General features: G+C 50.3%; 8 protein-coding genes across 8 annotated transcripts; 4 read left to right on the forward strand and 4 right to left on the reverse strand.

Annotated features, from left to right (window-relative positions):
* Window positions 1-71: 71 nt before the first annotated feature.
* Window positions 72-1,894, forward strand: AFUA_1G16910 (MDR family MFS transporter; the record flags this gene model as incomplete). Its single annotated transcript, XM_747966.2, has 3 exons — window positions 72-358; window positions 439-801; window positions 859-1,894. 3 exons carry the CDS (start codon window positions 72-74, stop codon window positions 1,892-1,894), a joined length of 1,686 nt encoding a protein of 561 aa, XP_753059.2.
* A 689-nt stretch (window positions 1,895-2,583) lies between these two features.
* On the reverse strand, window positions 2,584-5,320 carry xlnD (beta-xylosidase XylA). Its single transcript, XM_747967.2, has one exon. It carries the CDS (start codon window positions 5,116-5,118, stop codon window positions 2,740-2,742), a length of 2,379 nt encoding a protein of 792 aa, XP_753060.1. The 5' UTR covers window positions 5,119-5,320; the 3' UTR covers window positions 2,584-2,739.
* A 4,131-nt stretch (window positions 5,321-9,451) lies between these two features.
* AFUA_1G16930 (putative phosphatidylserine decarboxylase) lies at window positions 9,452-10,645 on the forward strand (the record flags this gene model as incomplete). The annotated part of the gene is made up of 3 exons (XM_747968.2): window positions 9,452-9,692; window positions 9,745-10,303; window positions 10,359-10,645. 3 exons carry the CDS (start codon window positions 9,452-9,454, stop codon window positions 10,597-10,599), a joined length of 1,041 nt encoding a protein of 346 aa, XP_753061.1. The 3' UTR covers window positions 10,600-10,645.
* Window positions 10,646-10,836: 191 nt separating this feature from the next.
* On the reverse strand, window positions 10,837-13,522 carry AFUA_1G16940 (putative ATP-dependent RNA helicase DBP6; the record flags this gene model as incomplete). The annotated part of the gene is made up of 1 exon (XM_747969.2): window positions 10,837-13,522. One exon carries the CDS (start codon window positions 13,520-13,522, stop codon window positions 10,952-10,954), a length of 2,571 nt encoding a protein of 856 aa, XP_753062.1. The 3' UTR covers window positions 10,837-10,951.
* Window positions 13,523-13,714: 192 nt separating this feature from the next.
* On the forward strand, window positions 13,715-15,552 carry pig-a (phosphatidylinositol N-acetylglucosaminyltransferase subunit A/GPI3; the record flags this gene model as incomplete). The annotated part of the gene is made up of 6 exons (XM_747970.2): window positions 13,715-13,748; window positions 13,818-13,873; window positions 13,929-13,960; window positions 14,014-14,048; window positions 14,102-14,490; window positions 14,541-15,552. The coding sequence occupies exons 2-6, from the start codon at window positions 13,857-13,859 to the stop codon at window positions 15,550-15,552; spliced, it is 1,485 nt and encodes a 494-aa protein (XP_753063.2). The 5' UTR covers window positions 13,715-13,748; window positions 13,818-13,856.
* Window positions 15,553-15,750: 198 nt separating this feature from the next.
* On the reverse strand, window positions 15,751-16,419 carry AFUA_1G16960 (uncharacterized protein; the record flags this gene model as incomplete). Its single annotated transcript, XM_747971.1, has 2 exons — window positions 15,751-16,272; window positions 16,321-16,419. The coding sequence occupies 2 exons, from the start codon at window positions 16,417-16,419 to the stop codon at window positions 15,751-15,753; spliced, it is 621 nt and encodes a 206-aa protein (XP_753064.1).
* A 467-nt stretch (window positions 16,420-16,886) lies between these two features.
* Window positions 16,887-18,233, reverse strand: AFUA_1G16970 (ADP-ribosylation factor family protein). The gene is made up of 2 exons (XM_747972.2): window positions 17,978-18,233; window positions 16,887-17,922 (listed from the first exon to the last, which is right to left on the reverse strand). The coding sequence occupies exons 1-2, from the start codon at window positions 18,024-18,026 to the stop codon at window positions 17,222-17,224; spliced, it is 750 nt and encodes a 249-aa protein (XP_753065.1). The 5' UTR covers window positions 18,027-18,233; the 3' UTR covers window positions 16,887-17,221.
* Window positions 18,234-18,501: 268 nt separating this feature from the next.
* AFUA_1G16980 (uncharacterized protein) lies at window positions 18,502-20,634 on the forward strand (the record flags this gene model as incomplete). Its single annotated transcript, XM_747973.2, has 2 exons — window positions 18,502-18,981; window positions 19,067-20,634. Exons 1-2 carry the CDS (start codon window positions 18,897-18,899, stop codon window positions 20,632-20,634), a joined length of 1,653 nt encoding a protein of 550 aa, XP_753066.1. The 5' UTR covers window positions 18,502-18,896.
* Window positions 20,635-20,659: the final 25 nt, after the last annotated feature.

A 20,659-nucleotide genomic window follows, 5' to 3' on the forward strand; every position in this document is an offset into this window, starting at 1 on the left:
CTGTGCTTTTCATTCCAACATCCTCTGCAATGAGTATGGCTTCTCTCCGTAACCGCTCGGGGTTTCGTACAATGCTAAGCTCCAGTCTCTCAGGGTCCGCAATCAGTGCCCATTCTGCGGACGGTCAAGTTCAAGGCTCGGAGAAAGCGAATCAACTCCCCGTGCCGCCACCTGACCAGCATGGAGACCACAGTGCTGGGATCGAGGAAGAAGCGGTGACGGTGGATACTGAAGACGCTTATCCTTCGCCGACTCTGCTAGTCTTCATATGCTTGGCTCTCGTTCTTGCCGTGATTTTGGTGTCCTTGGACATGACCATCGTTGCAACCGCCATTCCTCGCATCACGGACGAGTTCAAGTCATTAGATCAGGAAAGCACCTAACTTATAACTTAAAGAACATCCGTGAAGAGCAGGGTCCCCAATGCTAACTGTCGAGACAGGTGGGATGGTATGCAAGTGCCTTCTTCCTGACCATTGCTTCGTTCCAGTCCACATGGGGCAAGGGGTATAAATACTTCCCTCTCAAAACCACTTTCTTGGGCGCCATTTCCACCTTCGAGATCGGTTCGTTGATCTGTGCCGTGGCCCAGAACAGCACCACGCTCCTCGTCGGCAGAGCTGTGGCGGGAATGGGAGCAGCCGGCATCGCGAGTGGTGCCTACACGATCATTGCCTTTTCAGCCCCTCCGAGGCAGCGCCCCGCGTTTACTGGCTTATTGGGGGCCACGTACGGGTTGGCCAGTGTCATAGGGCCCCTTTTAGGAGGTGTGTTCACAGACAAGGTTTCGTGGCGTTGGTGGTAAGCCCTTCCATAATGAAAAATGAACCTTGGAACACCGCTGATTCCCTGACTCAGTTTCTATATCAACCTTCCTATCGGAGGCTTGAGTGCTGTGATTATTCTCTTCCTCTTCCGTGCACCGCCGGCGTCCCAACCTGCGAAAGCCAGCTGGCGAGAGAAGTTCCTGCAAATGGATCTCCTGGGCACATTCACCATCATGGCTGCCGTTGTCTGTTACCTCCTTGCCCTGCAATGGGCCGGTGTGACCAAGGCATGGTCAAGTGCGGACGTGATCGGCACGAGCGTGAGCTTTCTGGTCATCGTTGTGCTCTTTGTCGTCATCGAGCTCTGGATGGGCGAGCGTGCGCTTTTTCAACCTCGTCTGCTCAAACAGCGCAACATCTGGGCCAACAATCTGTATGTGTTCTTCCTCGCCGGGGCGATGTATACCCTCATCTACTATCTGCCCATCTACTTCCAATCCATCAAGAGCGCATCCGCAGCCCAGTCTGGTATACGCAATCTGCCGCTCATCCTGGCCATTAGTCGTTTGACTATCTTCTCGGGCGGTCTGATTACGGCCACAGGTCACTTCGGATCCCTGATGGTCATCGGATCGGCCTTGGCCACCGTTGGCTCCGGCCTGATCTGTACCTTGGACATCGACACCGGCAGCGGAGAATGGATCGGATACCAGATCGTCGCCGGCGTGGGGCTTGGTCTCGCACTCCAGATCCCGGTCATTGTGAATCAGGCGCTCGTTACACCGAGCGACCTCTCCAGCATCTCCGCCGTCACGTTGTTCATGCAAACTCTGGGCCGGCCGATCTGCGTGTCCGCAGCTCAGGCCGCATTTGTCAATCGGTTGGTGACGAGGCTGTCCGTGCTGGCCCCAAATGTGGATGCCAAGCTTGTCGTTGCTACAGGCGCATCAGAGCTGCGTCACACCTTCAACGATGAGGACATTGGCGGGATTCTGGAGGCGTACATGGATGGCTTGAAGCTTTCCTTCCTTTTGTGCACTGTCCTCGCTGGAGTTACCCTGGTCATCTCAGCATTGCCTAAGTGGGTAAACTTGAAAGGAAAGGTACATGGGAGCGGTGCAACATGAAAAAAGTTCTTATTTTTAGTTCTATCCTTGCGAATTTTCTCTTGGTTCGCCGCGACGAAACCTTCGAGATGCTTCTGCAGAATCTAGCTGCAGCCTTCACATAGCTGCCTTCCTCCTTTTCCTCCTAGCAGGGGAGATAAGTTGCTAAACGCTTCTCCGACCGCCCAGCGAAGTTTTGCCGTGTTGTTCCTAAATAGCTGTGCCCCTGCGTCCACTGAATGCGGACGGAAGCGCCTCGCGCTTTTAGTTCTCTCTTTTCAGTTCTCACGCTGCCTGTAAGTTGGCGTGGATGATCTGCTGTTAAAAATATGCCAATAAGCCCCGCTGCATCCACTGACAGATTTGGTCATGGACCCTACGGAGAATTGTTGGGATGCCACTGTCCTCCTGGTTTCATTCGACATAGACTATAGCTGCCTCTGCATCAAGAGTTCAAGATGGTTGTTCTGTCCTCCTTCTACTACTAAGGTAGAATACTTACTCTTTTGGAAGCTGTAAAGAGCATCTACTATACTTTTTAAGAAGCTATAAGAATATCTACTAATAGAAATAACTATTAACTATTCCTAGATATTAGTTTAATCTAGAGTGAGATATCCATTCTATGACAATTACTTGTTGGAGATTAGAGAGCCATTACTAAATAATAGGGCTATATCAGAGCTATAATTGATATATAGCTATAGAGTCCAAAGTCCACATCATAGACCGATCTCCTGTCCGCCGTAATCCGCCAAGCAAGCCACAAAAGCCACGAAGCTTGGCACGAAGCCTTAATCTCACAGCTTTGATAACTATCTATATCTGCACAGCTAGTTCATCCACTACCTACACAAATCGAACCATCACGCAGACGAAATCTGCTGCTGCTCTACAGGCCACTTGAAAACCACAGCCTCTCGGCCTGTCAGCACAAACTGAAGGACAACCGACCGCTCATTGTTCAGGGCCAACTCGTACTTTCCCGGGTAGAGAACCCGATTGCCGGCCTCATCCGTACGAGCCACGCTGTCGATAGTCACGGGGATGGTCATAGTCTGCGACCTGTGCGGTTCCAGGCTCGCCAGCCGGTCGAAGCCGACGAGCCACTTGTTCGGGTATGGAGCAGGTCCCGCGGTGGTGTTCGCGAAGAGCATAGCAGTGTAGTCGGAAGCGACCTTGCCGGTATTGGTGATCGTCACGGTGAAGTTGAGCAAAGGCATTTGCTCGACGTTTGCGAAGCCCGGATGCGGCTGCGTGAGGAGGTCTTGGATGTTGAAGGAGGTCTTGTCCTTGCCGGTGCCAGGGAGGGAGGCGTGGAAGGTCGTGTAGAAGAGCCCGTGGCCAAACTCGTAGACGGGGGTGCCGGTGTACCACATGTAGGTCTGGCCGGGATTATTGCCGTGAGGCCGCAGGCTCATGTCGGTGGCGGGGAACTGGGTTGCGTATTCGGCCGGGTACTGCGTGACCACGAGTCGGCCGGCGGGGGCGCGCTTGCCGGTGATGATGTCTAGGAGAGCCTGCCCGCCGGATTGTCCGGGGTATCCACCCCAGATCAGGGAGTTGACATTCTTGTTGGACTTGAGCGAGGAGGAGTCGACTTGGCCGCCGCCCATCTGGAGGACGATCAGCGGTTTGCCGAGTTGGCTCAACTGGTCGATGAGCTGTAGCTGATTGCCGGGCCATGTGATATTCATGCGATCCATGGCTTCTGCTTCCAAAGTGTTGTCAATCCCGCCCGCGAATATGATGACGTCGGATTTCTTCGCAGCAGACAACGCCTCGGAAAACCCATCTGTGGAGTGGGATGAAATGTTCGTGCCGAAAGCGTAGTTCACGTCGAAGTCAGAATTCTGGAAGGCATTCAACGGACTAATCAGATAAGGCGCCGGTCCAAAGTAGTTGCCCTGAAGCTGAGTCGTCACATTCATCCAGGGCCCAATCAATGCAACACTGCGGACCGACTTGGCGAGAGGCAAGGTTCCATCGTTCTTCAGTAGGACAATGCCTTCTACAGCGGCTTCGTATGAGATATTCCAGGCATCCGTGGTCACGACATCATTCCACGTCAGGTCCCGATACACGCTTCCATTGCCATCGAAATAGCCGAGACGCACCAAGTTGCTGTACAGGCGGATCACACCTCTTTCGATTTCTGCACGGGTGACCTCTTGCTCGTCAAAGGCTTCGCCGAAATAGTATTGATAAGTAGTGCCGCAATCAATGTCCGTCCCCGCCCGGATAGAGTCTGCAGCGGCCCCCGTGATGTTGGCCGCAAACTCGTGCGGGTTCCAGACATTGTACGCCGAGTCGCAGTCGCTGGATACATAACCATCCTCGACGAAGCCAAATGTGTCACGGAGGAGGGTCTGGAGGAAGAACGAGTTTGCGCAGCTGGGCACCCCATTTACCGCGTTGTAGGAGCACATGACACTGTGCACTTTGGCGTCTCTGGCTGCAACAAGGAACTGAGGGGTGTAGTATTCGGAAAGTTCCTGCTGTGTAATGTTCATATCGTTGCCCAAACGGGAGTGACCGTCCCAGTTCTCAAGATCGTAGCCCGCATAGTGTTTGGCAGTGGCCACCAACTTGAGGTGTTCCGGATCAACACCACCCTGGATGCCAGTGATATACTCGTACGCATACGCCGATGCCAGGCAGTAAGCGTCTTCTCCGGGGGTCTCTTGACCTCTTCCCCACATAGCCGATCTGAATGCATTTATATTCGGGGCGTACACGTCCAGCCCATACCGCCCAACGTTATTGAAAGCTCGTCCTTGAGTTGCGATGATGGTCGCGATCTGGTTGATCAGGGTTCGGTTCAAGGCCGACATTGTCAGGATAGGCATGGGGAACGAGGTGGCCCAGCTGTACTCTCCCTCGTCTGTGAAGTTGGCGCGGTCAAGTCCATGGAGAGCCTCGCTCCATACTTGGTACGGAGGGAGACCAAGTCTTGGAACACCAGGGCTAGTGTTGCCTGTGTTGTTCACCAGCTCCTCGAAGGTGAACATGGAAACCAGGGCAGCAGCTCGGTCATGCGGCCGAGCCGACGTGTCGCAAACGAGAGTCTTGCTGAGCGGTCCATTCTCGCAGTCGGGAAAGGACAGGTCAATCGTAGCGACCGACTGAGGGGTGAGATCCGGATTCGCCTCCACATTGTAATCAACATAGCTTGTATTCGCCTGAGCAAGCGCACCAGGCAACAGTGCTACCAGCACGGCAGCAATAGATTTGGCAACCGACATGTTGCGAACATCCACGACACTTGGAAGTTGGTCTCCTGCATTCTTCTGGGATCAGCAGATGAACTGCTGAATTTATAGTTATAGTATGCTTCGGCAACACCGGCAGAATGGGTTCTGTCTGTCCTCCTCGATAGTCGGCATCTTGTACCCCATCAATGCCGCGGAGGAGTGAATCCCCAATGTCTGGACTTGTTACCCCGACTTCCCCCACATGCGGATGCCCGAATCCAGCAGGTCCCACGGCCGATCCTGAGCAGAGAGCGGAGCACGGGGATTTGTCCGGCTGTCCGACACGCGAGAATGAAGACCAAGTTGGCCGAATCACACTGTCAATTTAGGCTGAATTGACTTGAACCTGATGATGATGATGATGTCAATTGTGTCTCTCAGACTCTGCGTCATTCTCCGTTTGTTCTTTATGGAACTGTTCAGTAAGACTAGTGGACTGATTGCCTAGAGAGCAATGAGACGAAATCAATTCCGGGGAGCAATTCTGATCGCAAATGCTCAAATCAGCATGTATCTAGTCTGAATAAGCAAAATCAGTGCGTCAAGCTGTCCTGTGATATTCAGCAGACCCCAGAGTCGAGGCCGTATATAGTGTAGGCCACATTTTATCGCTATCGCAGGGAAACTGCTGGGTGCCGCAGACGGCAAAGCTCAAGTTCCAGCTCGAGCTTTCAGGCTGAAAAGCCAAAGACGGAGACCGAGCATTATTAATGCAATCACCACGGCACGATTACCATCACCCGCCTCGTTCCAGTTGACCCACTGCCAATACTACAGCTATCAAGCTACCACAACCAAGGAGAATTACCAACTGACTGACCCTCTCCGCAGGTAGACTATGCAGCCAATAACTGGAAGCTGTAGAAAGTGGTAGTTATAGGTGAACTGTTTTTCTGCAAGTCCTATCCAATTGCCTGATATGGGTTACCACCGCTTTTTTGAGGCCCACACATGAGCGCTCCGTGAACGCTACAGGGCACTCACCGATCGCTCACTAGGCACGCACGAAGTGCTCCAGCAGGTTCTCCGACTACTGGAGGTTTTTGAAATTCTGTCTTGTGGTTTTCTTATTATATTGACCATAGTATATTAGCGAGTATATTTAGACAGAGTAAAAAGGAATCATCTTACAGAGCAAGAGGGACAATACGGCGACTGCTTTATCTAGTTAAAAAGAAGCTTTTTTCATGCATGCCGGAAATATCAGTGGCTGTATTGTGAGATTCATATTAACTCCGGAGCCGCTTAGACTATGTAGGAAATAATATACAGCATGGTTCTATTGACCGCCCAGCTGCAAGTTAGTTTTCTAATAGATGAAGAGTAGGTAGAAAGAGTATGACCATGATAAGAGATTCTAAGATTATTGAGATAGACTGCATAAGCCCCTAATGGATCAGCTATTAAATAGAAGCTGGTATGCCTACTTGCATAGTCGTATAGTATGCTAGATGTGATGAGCTTCTTCCCCTCTTCAGTGGAGAATATAGTCTGTGGAATGGTATATATATAGAATGCATGGAGTAAAATACAGAAAGCTATTCACTGCTCCTTGAAAAGATTACTGATACCAGTACTGCTGCATTATATATATTAGCTTACAGAGTATTAGTTAAGATGATGTGTTAATGCTACATAATAGGTAGGATGTTAGTAGAATATACATTATAGACGAAGGATGGTTAAACATGCTAATATGCTATAGTATCTAGCTAGAATCTGGCATGCTGGTGCCATCCTTTCCTAGAGACTGCTCAAGGCAACTGGACCAGGTCGAAATTTTTTTCAATATTGGATCCAGCACCCAGCCGGGGTACCCTTGGACGATTGTTGAACGGAATGTCCCGAGACCATTAGGATCGGAGGAGGGCCAGTTGCCCAATTTGTCAAGGTACTTCAGTTTAGTTGCTGATACATCTGATCAACCATCTGAATCCGATTATCCTCCTCCAATACAACCAAAACAACCCAATACTGTGGCGCAACATGAGGTGGTCTGCCGGCGGCCATATTACCCCCCAACACGGCTGCCGCTAATGACCATATCATGGACTCCGTAATGGCAAAAGCAGAGGTAAAGAGCTCATGTCCACTCAGGAGCCTTCTCGGCTTTGTGCAGAATATTCTTGTGGCTATACCCACCGAGCAAGAGAAACTGCGACAGGCGATCCAGAAATTGCAGGCGGAGATGGAACATCCGGATCTTTGCTAAAACAAAAGTTAAGGTGTGGATGCCGAAGAGGACCGAATGCATGTTCCTACAATTTGCCCTTCTCGTTGTCAGAGATGATTGTACACGGTTCTGCCAATCTGCATTCAACCCCCACAAACCCCAACACCTTAGTATCATGTAGAACGGAGCCGCTGTCCAAGAAGAGTCATGTTTCTATATGTGCAAAAATTACTGATATTCATATTATGTACTTATTCGTTCAGATGTCGCCTGTGGGATCTCATAGTGGGTGTTACTTAGGAGCATGGTGCCTCTGGTATAGTGTAATTGGCTGCGCCAAGACTTTGCTATAAGCAAGCCCCGAGGCAGCGGGCCGACCCGTTTCTGGGCAGGGGAAGAACGCCACGTCCTGTGGTGCGTGCATATGTTTGCTCCAAGAGAAAAGTTCATTATGGATGGTGAGTATGAATGCTGGAGAGTTACCCTCGGGTCGTCCTGACAAGAAGCCCAGCTGAAAGCGGTCGGTTCGGAAATTATGACCATCTCTTGTTCTGGATTATAGGTGGAGAGACGTAACGACCACTCGAAATGCTAAGGACCCAAGGTCGATGGCAGCGTCGAATGACACAGGAGATTATGATGAATCAAAGAGTAAAGTAGCTGTACATCAGATGCTCCTATCAACAGACAGTCAGTAGTCAACCATGGAAATTGAGGGCAGCGACAAAAACGCCGCGAGGGCGGACTTTGTCATAGCCAAAGGCAGATCCTCCAAAAATACTGTCATGTCTTGGACAGGCACCAATGAGTTTAGTAGATTCCAAACCTCTGAGGTTATTCATTGGGCTCTTACCTCCATCTATATATATTAGAGAGTGTGTGATGATCTTCTTCGCTTCTCCGAGTACTATCCTCAGAGCCCTAACTACTTTGCTGGCTTTACTTGGTAAGATATTTAAACCGCTCCTGATGGGCTCTTCTCCAGCAAGCTTCGCACTTCTGACAAAAACTAAGCAGACAGCTAATTCTTACAAACTTTACCAGGAGGCACATAATACTAGCAGCTAAAAAGTAAGCATTGTTGATGAAGCATGGATTTACCATCCTGGTAGGGTGTAATCCATCTAAGACATCAAACTCTTCTACCATGCAGTGCTGCCGGCGCATAATCCTAAGGCTGCCTTAATTATGATATTCTAACACTAAGTACTTCTAGTAGAAATCTTTAAAGTCCAGAGAAACTTCTAGTTAATTCGAATCCAGGTTCTTTAGTAGTTCATGTAAAAGTTAATCTGCTATTATAGATAAAGAGTAAATCAACAGTCTTATATCCTCTTATCGGTAAATAGCACCACAGACCTAAAATGTGATGCTTAGAGGGTCAAAAGAGATTCTGACATGGGTCGGAACTTGCAAGGTTTGGGGATGGTCGCATTCATTAAGTTTGGTTTTGAGTTCACTGTGACTAAGTCCCTGTATGATAACTAGAGGGTGAGGATCACAGACCAAGTCTGCTATGACGCCAATGCTAGTCGCGACGCGAAGCTTGGCGATAAACACAGTGCCTGAGGTAAGTTCATGTATAGGTCTATCAGGTCACCAGTCACGATCTGGCTGGCTCAGTGAGCAAAAAGTGGAGACACTTCGGACGAAATACATCAGAAATGGAAGTCATACAGTTTCTGCAGAAAACAGTTCAGTAGCTTCCAAAGAGGAACAGGAATGGCCCACCATTGCCATAAAGGTAATGGATCACCATGATTGGGGGACAATGCAACTAAGCTTCTGGGGTCAACGCTTTCCTGCTTCTGGATTAGTATGACATGGGGATAAAGTGTGAGAAATAAGGAGTATACTAGGGGCGATGAAGAGGGACATTGTAATTCATGGCTTGTTGACATTGTGTGCATATCATGAGCCAGACCAACGGACCCATGGATTCCTCAAATTTTAGACATGGCAAGGGGCAATGATATCACGGAATAACGCATCATCAACTGGCCGACGGCAATCTGATATCCCGATGACATCACTCCAAACACTGCAAGGCAAATATACTAGTAGAGAGGCAGATATCAAAAGAGTTATGCGCGTCATCAAAACAGCTCAGATGAGAATATCCAACTCTCATTCGACAAAAAGGACGTTCCAATGTCTGCCATCTTCGATTATATCCACCAGCTGGTGGACCAGGCGTTTGCCTTCACCAAGCTCATCCAGAATCGCGAAGTGGGATGGCTGACAGTTGACCGCAAGACCGGCGAATGCAAGCGCGAGAAGCAAGCATTATGGAAGAAATTTAAGCTGCTACTACTTTTTAATCCCTTGACAGAATGGATCGATCAGACTCATCTCATACGAATGTATACGCATGAGAAGAACCTCGCTGCAGGTTCGTTATCATCCCTTAGGAATAAGGTCTACGACCACTGATTGTATTCAAGGGCGCAAAGAAGGGAAACCCCAGTCCCACAAACAGATCAAAACCTTCGTCGACTTCTACCAAATCGACATGTCGAAGTTCGACCCATCCGATATGGAGAAATACGAGACATTCGAGGACTTCTTCGTGCGGAAGCACGCCCCAGGCGCGCGGCCAATTCATGCACCGAACGACCCCACAAAAGCCATCGTCGTTGCCGACTCGCGAGTCGTCGTCTACCCAACTGTTGAAGCTACCCGCAGGCTCTGGATCAAGGGCTCCGAGTTCACCATTGCCAACCTCATCAAAGACACGGACCGAGCAAAGGCGTGGGAAAACGGGGCGGTGGCAAGCTTCCGTCTGAGTCCTCAGGATTACCATCGGTACCATTCCCCTGTCGAGGGCAAGGTGAAGTGGTATAAGCAGATTCCTGGAGATTACTTCCAGGTTGATCCCGTGGCACTGCAGAGTTCGGTCAACATCCTGACGGAGAATGCGCGCTGCTGTGTGTGCATTGAGACCGAGGATTTTGGACTTGTCCTTTTCGTGGCTATCGGTGCGACTGATGTCGGAACCGTAGAGTGAGTATTTATCCTGCCAAGGCAAGTCAAATGGCACAACTAACGTAGTATGTAGATTCAATGAGGAAATGATGACTGCGGGACACCATGTGAAGAAAGGCGATGAAATCGGGCTTTTCCAATTCGGCGGCTCAAGTATTTTAGTGGCTTTTGAAAGAGACCGGATTCGATTTGACGAGGATCTGGAGAAGTTGAGCCATCAGCAGATCATGGTGGATGTTGAGGTGGGAATGAGCTTAGGCAAAGCAACGCAGAAAGGGCATAATGCAACAAATGCAGTCACAGCAAGTCTTTAGAATACCTACGCACGTATTTCTCTTCTGGGAGATGCGCTAAACCGCCAAAGAGGAAGCGGATACGAAGTTTCTTGGGCGACATTCTTCTTTTCACCACATTTGCGGGAAAAGCAATGCAAGAAGCACTAAGTCGGGTTTTCTTTGCTGTTTAATGATATGCTAGTCACGATGGGAACTGGTCATTTCCAGTACCCAATGATTCTGGGATAGTTAGTCCGTTTTGTAAAGTTGTCCAATCCCAGGGCGAGCAAGTATGAAAGATTTTTGATTGAAAATCGGGTGCAGCTCTTTTTTATTAACTATTTACATGTGCGTTACGCCTCAGATGCGTTTAAGCCTGGGGCTTTGTAGATTATTTACCACCTGTTTTTACCTCCTTCTCAAGGGTGTCCAGTGCAGCCGCGTATCTCGACTTGATCTCGGCCGAGGTGTCCAGTTTCACATTCACCCTCTCAACCTTGGCGGATCGTGTAATCTTGCCGTCCGAGCCCTTCGAAATCTCGTTGACAAACCAGCGACCCTCACGATGTGCAACAAGCGTCCAGGCTGAGCCCTCTTTGCCTGCTCTTGCTGTACGTCCAACACGATGCACATATGTCGTGACACTGGGAGGAACATCGTAATTGACGACGTGAGTCAACGACACCAGATCGAGACCACGAGAGGCACGGTCAGTAGCAACAATAATGGAGATCTTGCCTCGTCGGTAGGCAGTAAGCGTTTTCCGGGAGGCTGATGATTTATTAGACTTGATAATCGTGCCGACGCGGTCCGCAAGCGACGGATCGAGAAGTGAAATCAGGCGAGAAAGACGTGATGCAGATTCAGATGACTTGGTGAAAATGAGAACTGTCGTCCTTGCAGGTCCACGATGGGAATTAGTCTTTTCCTTTTCGTCGGTTCCAGATGATATAGATACGTCAGACGACGACTCTGGTCCGTCGCTTGATGAGCTACCGTCTTCTGAAGAGTCTGATTCCGATTCATCTGAGCTAGACTCGTCGGAGCTTGTGTCATCCGAGCTGGTATCACTCGAGTCAGAGTCCTCAGAGTCCGACCCATCAGAGCTCGTGTCGTCTGAACTTGACTCTTCTGTGTCTGAAGATCTCGAGAAACGCTCGGCAGAGCGTTGATTTTGTGTGTCCAGGTTGATATGAGACTGTAACAGCTGAAGGAGGTAAAGCGGCTTTTGCGAACCATCGCCAACAGATACCGAGTACTCTTTCAAGGTAGAGGGGAGAGTGAATTGTTCATCAGACGTTGTAGGGACGCCATCGTGCTCCGCTTCTTCGGTTGCAGTAGGCTCTGCCGATCCAATGATCACCAGCTTCGGATTTGCCAGTCGGAGAGAATTCAACTTGGAGATATCCCTCGTCATTGTGGCGCTGAGAATGACCTTCCGAGGTTCCCTGCTTTGAATCGGAAGCCCTAGCTCAGCCATGAATTTACCGCTGGAGCCGAAAGTCTTGGGAGCTTTACGGGCATCTAGGGAATTCATAACAACATCAACCCATTCCTGAAAGCTCTCGTTCAGAAGTCGATCTGCTTCATCAATGACCAGCCATTGAAGATGCTCCAAAGTGAAACCCTTGGTGTAACGGAGATGGTCAACAAGACGACCCGGAGTACAAATCAAGATATCAATGTTCGGCTCCGCCCTCTGAACATAGCCTGGCAAGGGCTCGCTCAATTCTCCTGCCTCTGCAAGGTAATTCATGAGACTGAAATTCGTCCAATCTTCTCCAGTAAGATCGACAGTCTGCCTTTGTTTGGAAAGTTCAGGTCCGTAGCATTGGTCAACACGCATCAATGTGCGCTGTTCGTCCTTGATCGCCACATTTCCCACTGCAGAACCGATACGAAGCCCAGAACCAGTAGCACATAGCTCGCAGGCTTCTCTGGCTTGTTTCACCAACTCCCTTGTCGGCACTACAATAAGACCTCTCATTCTGGGTGCCGGTGTCGGTTTCAGCGCAGTGACCAAAGGCAGTACATACGACAGAGTCTTGCCCGAACCTGTGGCGGCTGATATACAAAGATCACCAGGGTGTCTCCTTAGGCCTTGAAGAAGAAGTGGAATAACCGTAGATTGTACTGCAAAAGCTTCCTTGTATCCATGATCTTCGAGCACACGAAGAAGATTTGAGTTGATCCCTAATTCTGAGAATCTGGCGCGCTTGCTTGCCGGCTCTCGGACAGGATTGGCCAGCCATGCAGGGAGAGACGAATAGTTTGGTTTCTCAGTTTCTTCTGTAATTTGTTCAGGTTGTGGAAGAGGCTCTAAGCCCTGTGCAATGACGGGTTCTGCGGTAAGTGGCCCAGTAGGTGCCCCGTTATGCGCACTGTCATTCTTCGCCTTGGCTGCCTCCTTCAACTTGGCGGATCTTTCGAACTTGGACAGAATGCCGGAAAACTTGTTCTTCGCAGAATTTGTGCCTCTCTCGTCTTTAGAATCTTTGGTGGATTGTAACGCTTTGCCGGCCTTGTCCTCTTTCCTTTCCGAGCTGTCGTCCGAGTCGCCCTGTGATCCTTTCATATGTGCAGACCCCTCATTAGATTCAGAAGCCCGTCTTTTTTCGCCTTTTGGTTTCTTCTTAGACTTGGAGACCTTATCATCTGAGCTCCTAGCATTCGCTTTGCTGCCGATCGGCGCGACAGCACTATCTTTCCTGGTCTTTTCTTCGCGAACACCATCCTCTTCCGAGTATTTGTTTCGCTTTTCTTTTCTTGGTTTTTGTTTTGAAGCGACGGCAGTTGGCGAAAGGTTCTGAGTCTTTTTCGCTTTCTTGGTAGGTGTTGGTGTCGACGTAGCAATGGGGGAGCCATCCGATTCTCTCTTCCTTTTGTGCGACTTCTTTTCGCTCAGTGGAGTGGCTGGATCTGTTTTCACTGACGCATAATGCGCAGATTTGTCGCCAGCCATGATCCAATAACAGCTGGCCGGTTGCTGTGGGTGTTAAAGGCTTTAATGCTCTGTGAGATTCTTCTCGAACATGATTTCTTTCCGCGGGGATATTTTTGTTGCATACCCGGCAGAATTCCTACACCGCCCCATATGCCGCCAGGGAGTGGGCCTCAGGGATCAACCAGCTCTGGAGCTTCATTTCGAGATCACATTTGTCTGGTCGCATATTGTTCGCTGTATACTGGTATGTGTACCGTTTTATCGAAGGACGAATCTGCTCGCCATGGGTAGATTGACAGCCGGTACCCCTCAGGACTGTCTGGATACGAGCTAGACGGACGGAGCAGCCAATATGCCCTACAACATTGCGTTAGTTTATCCCATACTCATCGCGAAGAGATGAAGCTGACAATGATTTGCGCAGTATGGTTTGTGACTTCTTCTTCCCTCAACCAGGTTCGCCTCCTCGTCGCGCATCGTATCTCTGCATGATTGACTAATTCTATCAGGGGGAGTTGAAAGTCACATATACCAGCTGTCAACAGTATGTGTACTTCTTTCCCTTTCATATGATATACCTGCTCATTAGTACTCCAGAAACTGATCGACCGCGGTCACAAAGTCATTATTATCACTCATGCATATAAAGGGCGGACTGGAGTTCGATATCTTACCAATGGCCTCAAAGTCTACCACATCCCCTTCTTCGTCATTTATCGCGAGTCGACAATGCCGACAGTTTTCTCCTTCTTCCCCCTCTTTCGGAATATCGTGATCCGTGAACAAGTACAAATCGTGCATGGCCACGGTAGTATGAGCAGCTTATGCCATGAAGCAATTCTACATGCCCGAACGATGGGTTTGCGGACGGTCTTTACCGACCACTCTCTATTTGGGTTTGCGGATGCCGGCTCGATTTTGGCGAACAAGATGCTCAAATTCACATTGAGTGACGTTGACCATGTCATTTGCGTCAGTCATACATGGTACGTTCGTTGACGCCTAGGTTTATGTTCTAAGTCTTACCTGGGGACAGCAAGGAGAATACGGTGCTCCGAGCGTCATTAGACCCATTGATGGTCTCGGTCATTCCCAACGCCGTGGTCGCAGAAAACTTCCGCCCTCTCTCTCACGATGCTCAAAAAGGCGAGAGGACATCGGGAGAAATCGAACGGCGACCATCACCTGCACCGATCGGGCCGGACGATACTATCACAATTGTTGTCATCTCGCGTCTCTTCTACAACAAAGGAACTGATCTCCTGATTGCAGTTATACCAAGGATTCTGGCGTCCCACCCGAATGTACGGTTTATCGTCGCGGGCTCGGGGCCTCAGGCAATCGATTTAGAGCAGATGCTGGAAAGAAACGTGCTACAGGACAAAGTTGAATTACTTGGGTCGATTCGGCATGAGGAAGTCCGGGATGTGATGGTCCGAGGTCACATCTATTTACATCCGAGTCTGACGGAGGCATTTGGTACAGTCATTGTCGAAGCTGCTAGCTGTGGTCTTTACGTGGTCTGTACTCGCGTTGGTGGCATCCCAGAAGTGTTACCGCAGCACATGACGACTTTTGCGAAGCCTGAAGAGGACGATTTAGTCCTGGCCACTGAAAAGGCGATTGCCGCTTTGCGTTCGAACAAAGTGCGAACAGATCGATTCCACGATCAGGTCAAGATGATGTATTCATGGACGGATGTGGCTCAACGGACAGAGCGCGTCTACAAAGGCATCACTGGTGATATCAGCCCGGAGGAATTCTATGGATATTACCCCGGTCAGGGCTGGGAAGCCAACGCCGACAGGGTGCGGAGTTTTGCTCTGATCGATCGGCTGAAACGATACTACGGGTGTGGTGTCTGGGCCGGCAAACTGTTTTGCCTCTGTGCAGTAATAGATTTCCTGCTTTACGTGTTTCTCGAGATGTGGTTTCCGAGATCGAACATCGATATAGCCCGCAGTTGGCCCAAAAAGCTCGGTCCAAATGGCGAGAAGAGTCACCATCTCAACAGAGCTCGAACTAGCCAGGAGCGTCTTGCCCCATGAGTGAACGAATGTTTACTTTGGGGCCGGATCATTTTCTTTCTGATGTTCCAATTATTTTGTTCCATTCAAGGACCGTTTATATGTGCATAGCAAATGCCTTACTGTGATACCCACGCTAATAGGATGATCTATACAAGACATGAAGATAGAAGAGTGAAAAGAACAAAGAAAAACATCTCATCCCAGTTTTGAACTCGCCTAGTGTCTGGCAGCGTTATCCCTCTTGGTACCAGGCTCATACTTCCATTCGTGAGCCGCCATCTCTGCCGACTGTGGAGGGATATCTTCGGCCGCCGAAACGCCTTTGTCGCCGTGGTCGTTGGGCCTGGCCTCTTCGCGCTCAATACCACGCTGGTCAGCCAATGTGCGCTCAAACTTGTCTTCACGGTAGCTGCCAACGCCCTCGAGGCCGGCACCCTCGTGCTTCCGGTGGTGCTGGCCATCGTGCTTGATTTCGGTCTTGGTCTGGCCAGAGCCGGGGTGGCCCAGACCCCTGTGGACATCCTTGGAGGTGGCTCCCCTCAGGGTCGACTCGGCAGTGGTTTTGACAGCCTCCTTTCCGTGGCTGCGCTCGACCAAGGGGTTCAAGGCCTGGCCGCCGGACTCCCCGGTGGTGTTCGGGGTGTATGAATTGCTGGCGGGAGCGGTGCCAGGAGGATAAGTCTCGGCACGAAACTCGGGCTTGAAGTCCGCAGGGCTGACTTTTGTGCCTAATTGGTGCTGTTCGTGGGTTAGTATAGCTCGTTTTGGAGTTCATGGGATACTTACGCCATCCTTTCTCATGGGAGTAGAACGCTGGACAGTGGGATGGATGAAGTCCTGGTTCTTACCATTGTCGAAGGAGTCGGGGTTTGCGGTGTGGCTCATGTTGAGTTGAAGAAGATTAGTTTGTAGAAAGGTCGTGTGCTTTGATTCTTTCTAGAGACCGATGGATGAAATATGTTGATGACAATCATACAACTGCTGGTACAACTTGCTGGGAAGACTTTATAAGGCTCGTTGTAGAGACCCATCATCTCATCTATTTACTCATGTGCAGGGGTCCAAAGATACAACCAGAACATTACGTCAAGCTGATGAAGTGACTTCATAGTCATATCATACGCTCCTCTCCCACCTCTCGACGTTCTCGTTTGGTAGAGATGTAACTATTTGGCGATCAAAGGAGCCTTGGAGAATCTAGCTTCAGATTATCCGCCTGTCTTGTGACGTCAAAAATGAATCACAATGTTGGAGAAGTAGCAGCCTCGGTGCTTTCGCGCGAATGCGCATATAAGCAATTGATTGTACTTTTGAGCCCTGACTCTCTTAGTTTCGTGGTGATTCAGAAAACAGGACAAGTGAGTTTGTGAAGCCGGGCACAAGAGTCCGCGAAGTTCGCGATAGCTTCATTTTGTCTTTTCACTTTTACAGCACAAGATTCAGTGAAATTGAGGCATTCCGTCATGGAATCAGATGCTTGATGCAAGTAATGTATGCACAGGACTGTCTAGGTATCTTGTATCTTGCATAAACGAACTCCTCCAGCGCCAAATAAACAGATAATTAATCGTCAACAAGTAGGGTATCAACATTTCGCTGCCAGAGATAGAGGAGCTGGTCCTGACCGAATTGGTACCGACTGGCATGCAGCAGCAGCCTGCAATCACAGAGGATGCCATCACGAGGCTCATTTCATGATGGGAGGTCGTCCTTCCTTATTCCACTTAACTCGACTTTGAATCCATTCCACTGCTTCCCGAACACCTGTACCCATCAAGGCACTGACAGGCAACACGCGGCTATCGCGCACTCCGCCTCCGGATTCACCCTCAAAGACCTTGCGCACAAGACCCTCCTTGATGCGAACAACTTCGACGCAATCTTCCCGATCTTGCTTGTTGGCCAGCACGAGAATCGGGACTCCAGCCACATCGGAGTGTTGTAACACCGATTCCAGTACCTGGCGACATTCATCCAACCGTCCAAACTCGCTTCCCGGCGCATTGATCCCTGCCATCTCTTCAGTGACGGGGCCACTTCCAGACGCGGATGGGCCCGACAACGAGCCAGGTTTCCGATTCGAGGGGAGACGCGTAATGTCTGGATCTTGTCCGACGTCCGTACTATCAACGACGAAGATGATGGCGTGGCAACTCGAGTAGTAGCTCTGCCACAGATTTCGCATCGAAATTTGACCACCCACATCCCAAATCTTCAGGTACATGTCCGATAATGGAATCGTGGCGACATTCTGGCCAACGGTAGGCACAGTTTTGCCTGGGTTGGGAGCAGTGGCGCCATCGGGACGGGGCAGATACAGGGCCTTGATTTGCGATAGGAGCGTAGTTTTCCCAGCGTTGTCTAATCCCAGTAGCAGGACGGAGTATTCTGAGGCGGTCTGTCAGCGACATACATGCAATGAGACGACGTGTATGATCCTTACCCTCTTTGCTGGTTGCGTAGAGGTATAGGGACTTGGCCAGATGATACATGGTTGCGGTCGGACGACCTATTTGAGGCCAGTCCAGCTCTGGGGAACGCAAGCCTCTAATTTCCAATTATGAAACAGGTAGCCAAGCCCTTGGTGAGACAATCATGGCAGCACAGAGACTTTCGGCCCCGACTTCCTGAATGTCTTCGAATCTTCCATCGCTCGTCCCTCCCACTCCGGAACGGACGATCCCCAGGATCCAAGGAGGCCCTAGGAATGGATCATGCGTCAGCTGTGTCCACATCGGGTAAGTAGGGCATAGGGTCTTCTATCTGGTCACCCTAAGCCCTACATACCGCATCGAGAAACACAACCCCGCAACCGGCGCCCGAATTCGGCCAGCGATTGTCATGATGACTTCACACTGTCTTGGTCAGCGCCGAGGAGCTGCAAGTCACTGTACTGTTTAGCCTATATGTTCGGTGCATCGTGCATCATGCACATTCAAACGGTCCGGATCGGACTACGGGGGAGTTGCTTTGGAAAAACCTGCCTGGCCCCGAACAAGGCAGATGGGCAGGATCTGGCAGGCTTCAACAAGGCATTCTGATTCCATTCGTAGCCGGACGCCACTCGGTGATCATGATTACTCCGTCCACCGGTTCAAATGCCGTTACTAGGTGCTCACTAGCTAGTTAGACTCAATTTTTGTTTTGTCAGCGAACCCCCGTTTATGGCCAAACCCAAACCCAAACCCCCAATCCGAGCCTCCATAAACTCCCCTCATGTAATCACTACTGATCAGATTATGATCTTGTTTGCTTCTCCATGGCCTTCCAGTTGATCAACCTTCATGTGAAGGTAGTAAACAGGTTCGCCGGTTGATCGGGGCCACAATAGCTGTGACCGTTATCAAACTGTCTACCATCGCATGTCTGGTGCAGAATGCCCCGCGCTGATGCCGCGGCCTGGGGCACACGAGATGCCTGCAATGGAAACTGACACCATCATCATCGGTATGTCGCCATTCTCCAGGAGAATGAAATCGTTTCTCGCCAATCACTGTAGCCTCTGGATTGACTTTGGGACTGCGATCAATAGGGAACGGGCCATCGGCTATGATCCTTTCATTCATTCTGCACGGTCATCTCCCGTACTACTCCATAAATCGTCCGCATCCCGACCCTCTACTCCATGCGAAACTTAAGGACAATCCGGACTTACTGGATGCGGATGTAGCGGCTCTGACCGAACATTTCCAAGCCTCTCGGCTGTCGTACTCCACGCAGGCTCTCCCAGTCAATGTTCTGCTGGACACACTCGTCCGGCCGAGCATCGATGTGGATGTGGGAGATGGTGAAACCAGAGTGGAATGGCGATACGTGCCTGAAAAGGCCGTCCCTCACTTGGTATTCGGCAATGCGCCGAAGGCCGGTGGTCAATGGAATGACAACCTGGTATTTGCTAGCTGGGATATTCAAACTTTGAGCTATGCGTCAATGCTGTCCTTGCCGGGATATTCATTTGCTGAGCATTACCGTAAGGTCAATGGCAAGGATCTTCCCGCATTCACGCGGCCCACCAGGAGGGAGATTATGGACTATTTCAGCGCCTACCCTGAGGCAGTTGGGATTGATGACTCTTTCCACAATAACCAAAGTCTTAGCGGTGTCACAAGAACTGCAAATGGTTTCTTCATTTCTTCTCACAATATCCATTGCAAGCATCTGGTCTTGGCGAGTGGAATATTCTCGGAAGTGCTGCAGCCGCTTCCGATGCTACAACCCCTTCGATTTCTCCAGCCGACCCCGGAAATACCGCTGCTTGTTATAGGATCCGGCTTCTCAGCCGCGGATATCATAATATCTGCTCCGACGCACCAGAAAATCCTTCATATATTTAAGTGGGATCCGGAAGGACATCCTTCCCCACTCCGCAGCTGTCACCAGCGCGCGTATCCGGAATATGCGGGAGTGTATCGACTGATGAAACGAGCTGCTCTGGCCGCTGAGCCAGCTGCAGCCAAACGCCTTGGCAAACCAAGGCGGACGACATCCTCTCCGTTCCTTGAAAGTCGGGCCTGGGATACGGTTTACGAGGGCCTTCCAAACGCAGAAGTGATTGCCGTGAATATGCAATCGGAAACTGCAGTGGTAACTTTTAGGCTACCCGACGGAAGCACAGTAGAACGAACCGTCCGTGGGCTAGTGTATGCTACAGGTCGTCGTGGAAGCCTTGGCTACCTGGATAGGCCCCTTCTTTCCGACGTCCTCGGGTGTCCCGATGGAGCAGAACCCAGCCCCATCATATCCGGCGAGACATTGAGAGCAAAGGCGTTGGAGGATCTCGAAGTCGCTGATGACGTCTTTATTATTGGGAGCCTCACCGGCGATTCCCTCGTCCGGTTTGCCTACGGCAGTTGCGTGCAGACGGCAGGTCGACTCATTAGAGCACATACCGGGGACGATAAATCCGAGTGCAAAACGCCAACCTCTTCCAGACCACAAAGCTCATCCTTGCGTGTGATGAACGGCATGGAGGGTCACGAAATCTATCCTAACGGCGATTATTACCAGGAACTGGAGAAGATCGATTCTGAGGCCACAACCCGCCCTCCCTCGAGTCTGGAGAGCCTATGGAGCCGGATGATGAGGTTTTGGAGGTCATGAAATCGCGCGCATGTATACTTAAGCA

Source organism: Aspergillus fumigatus, chromosome 1, assembly GCF_000002655.1.
Source record: "Aspergillus fumigatus Af293 chromosome 1, whole genome shotgun sequence".
Classification (NCBI taxonomy): Eukaryota; Fungi; Ascomycota; class Eurotiomycetes; order Eurotiales; family Aspergillaceae; genus Aspergillus; species Aspergillus fumigatus.

Excerpts from the sequence above, each read along its gene's own strand:
- xlnD (XM_747967.2), bottom strand. The coding sequence starts at position 5,118 with ATGTCGGTTGCCAAATCTATTGCTGCCGTGCTGGTAGCACTGTTGCCT.
- AFUA_1G16970 (XM_747972.2), bottom strand. The coding sequence starts at position 18,026 with ATGTATCATCTGGCCAAGTCCCTATACCTCTACGCAACCAGCAAAGAG. Across the intron at positions 17,923-17,977 it reads CTACGCAACCAGCAAAGAGG|AATACTCCGTCCTGCTACTG; the intron begins GTAAGGATCATA and ends AGACCGCCTCAG.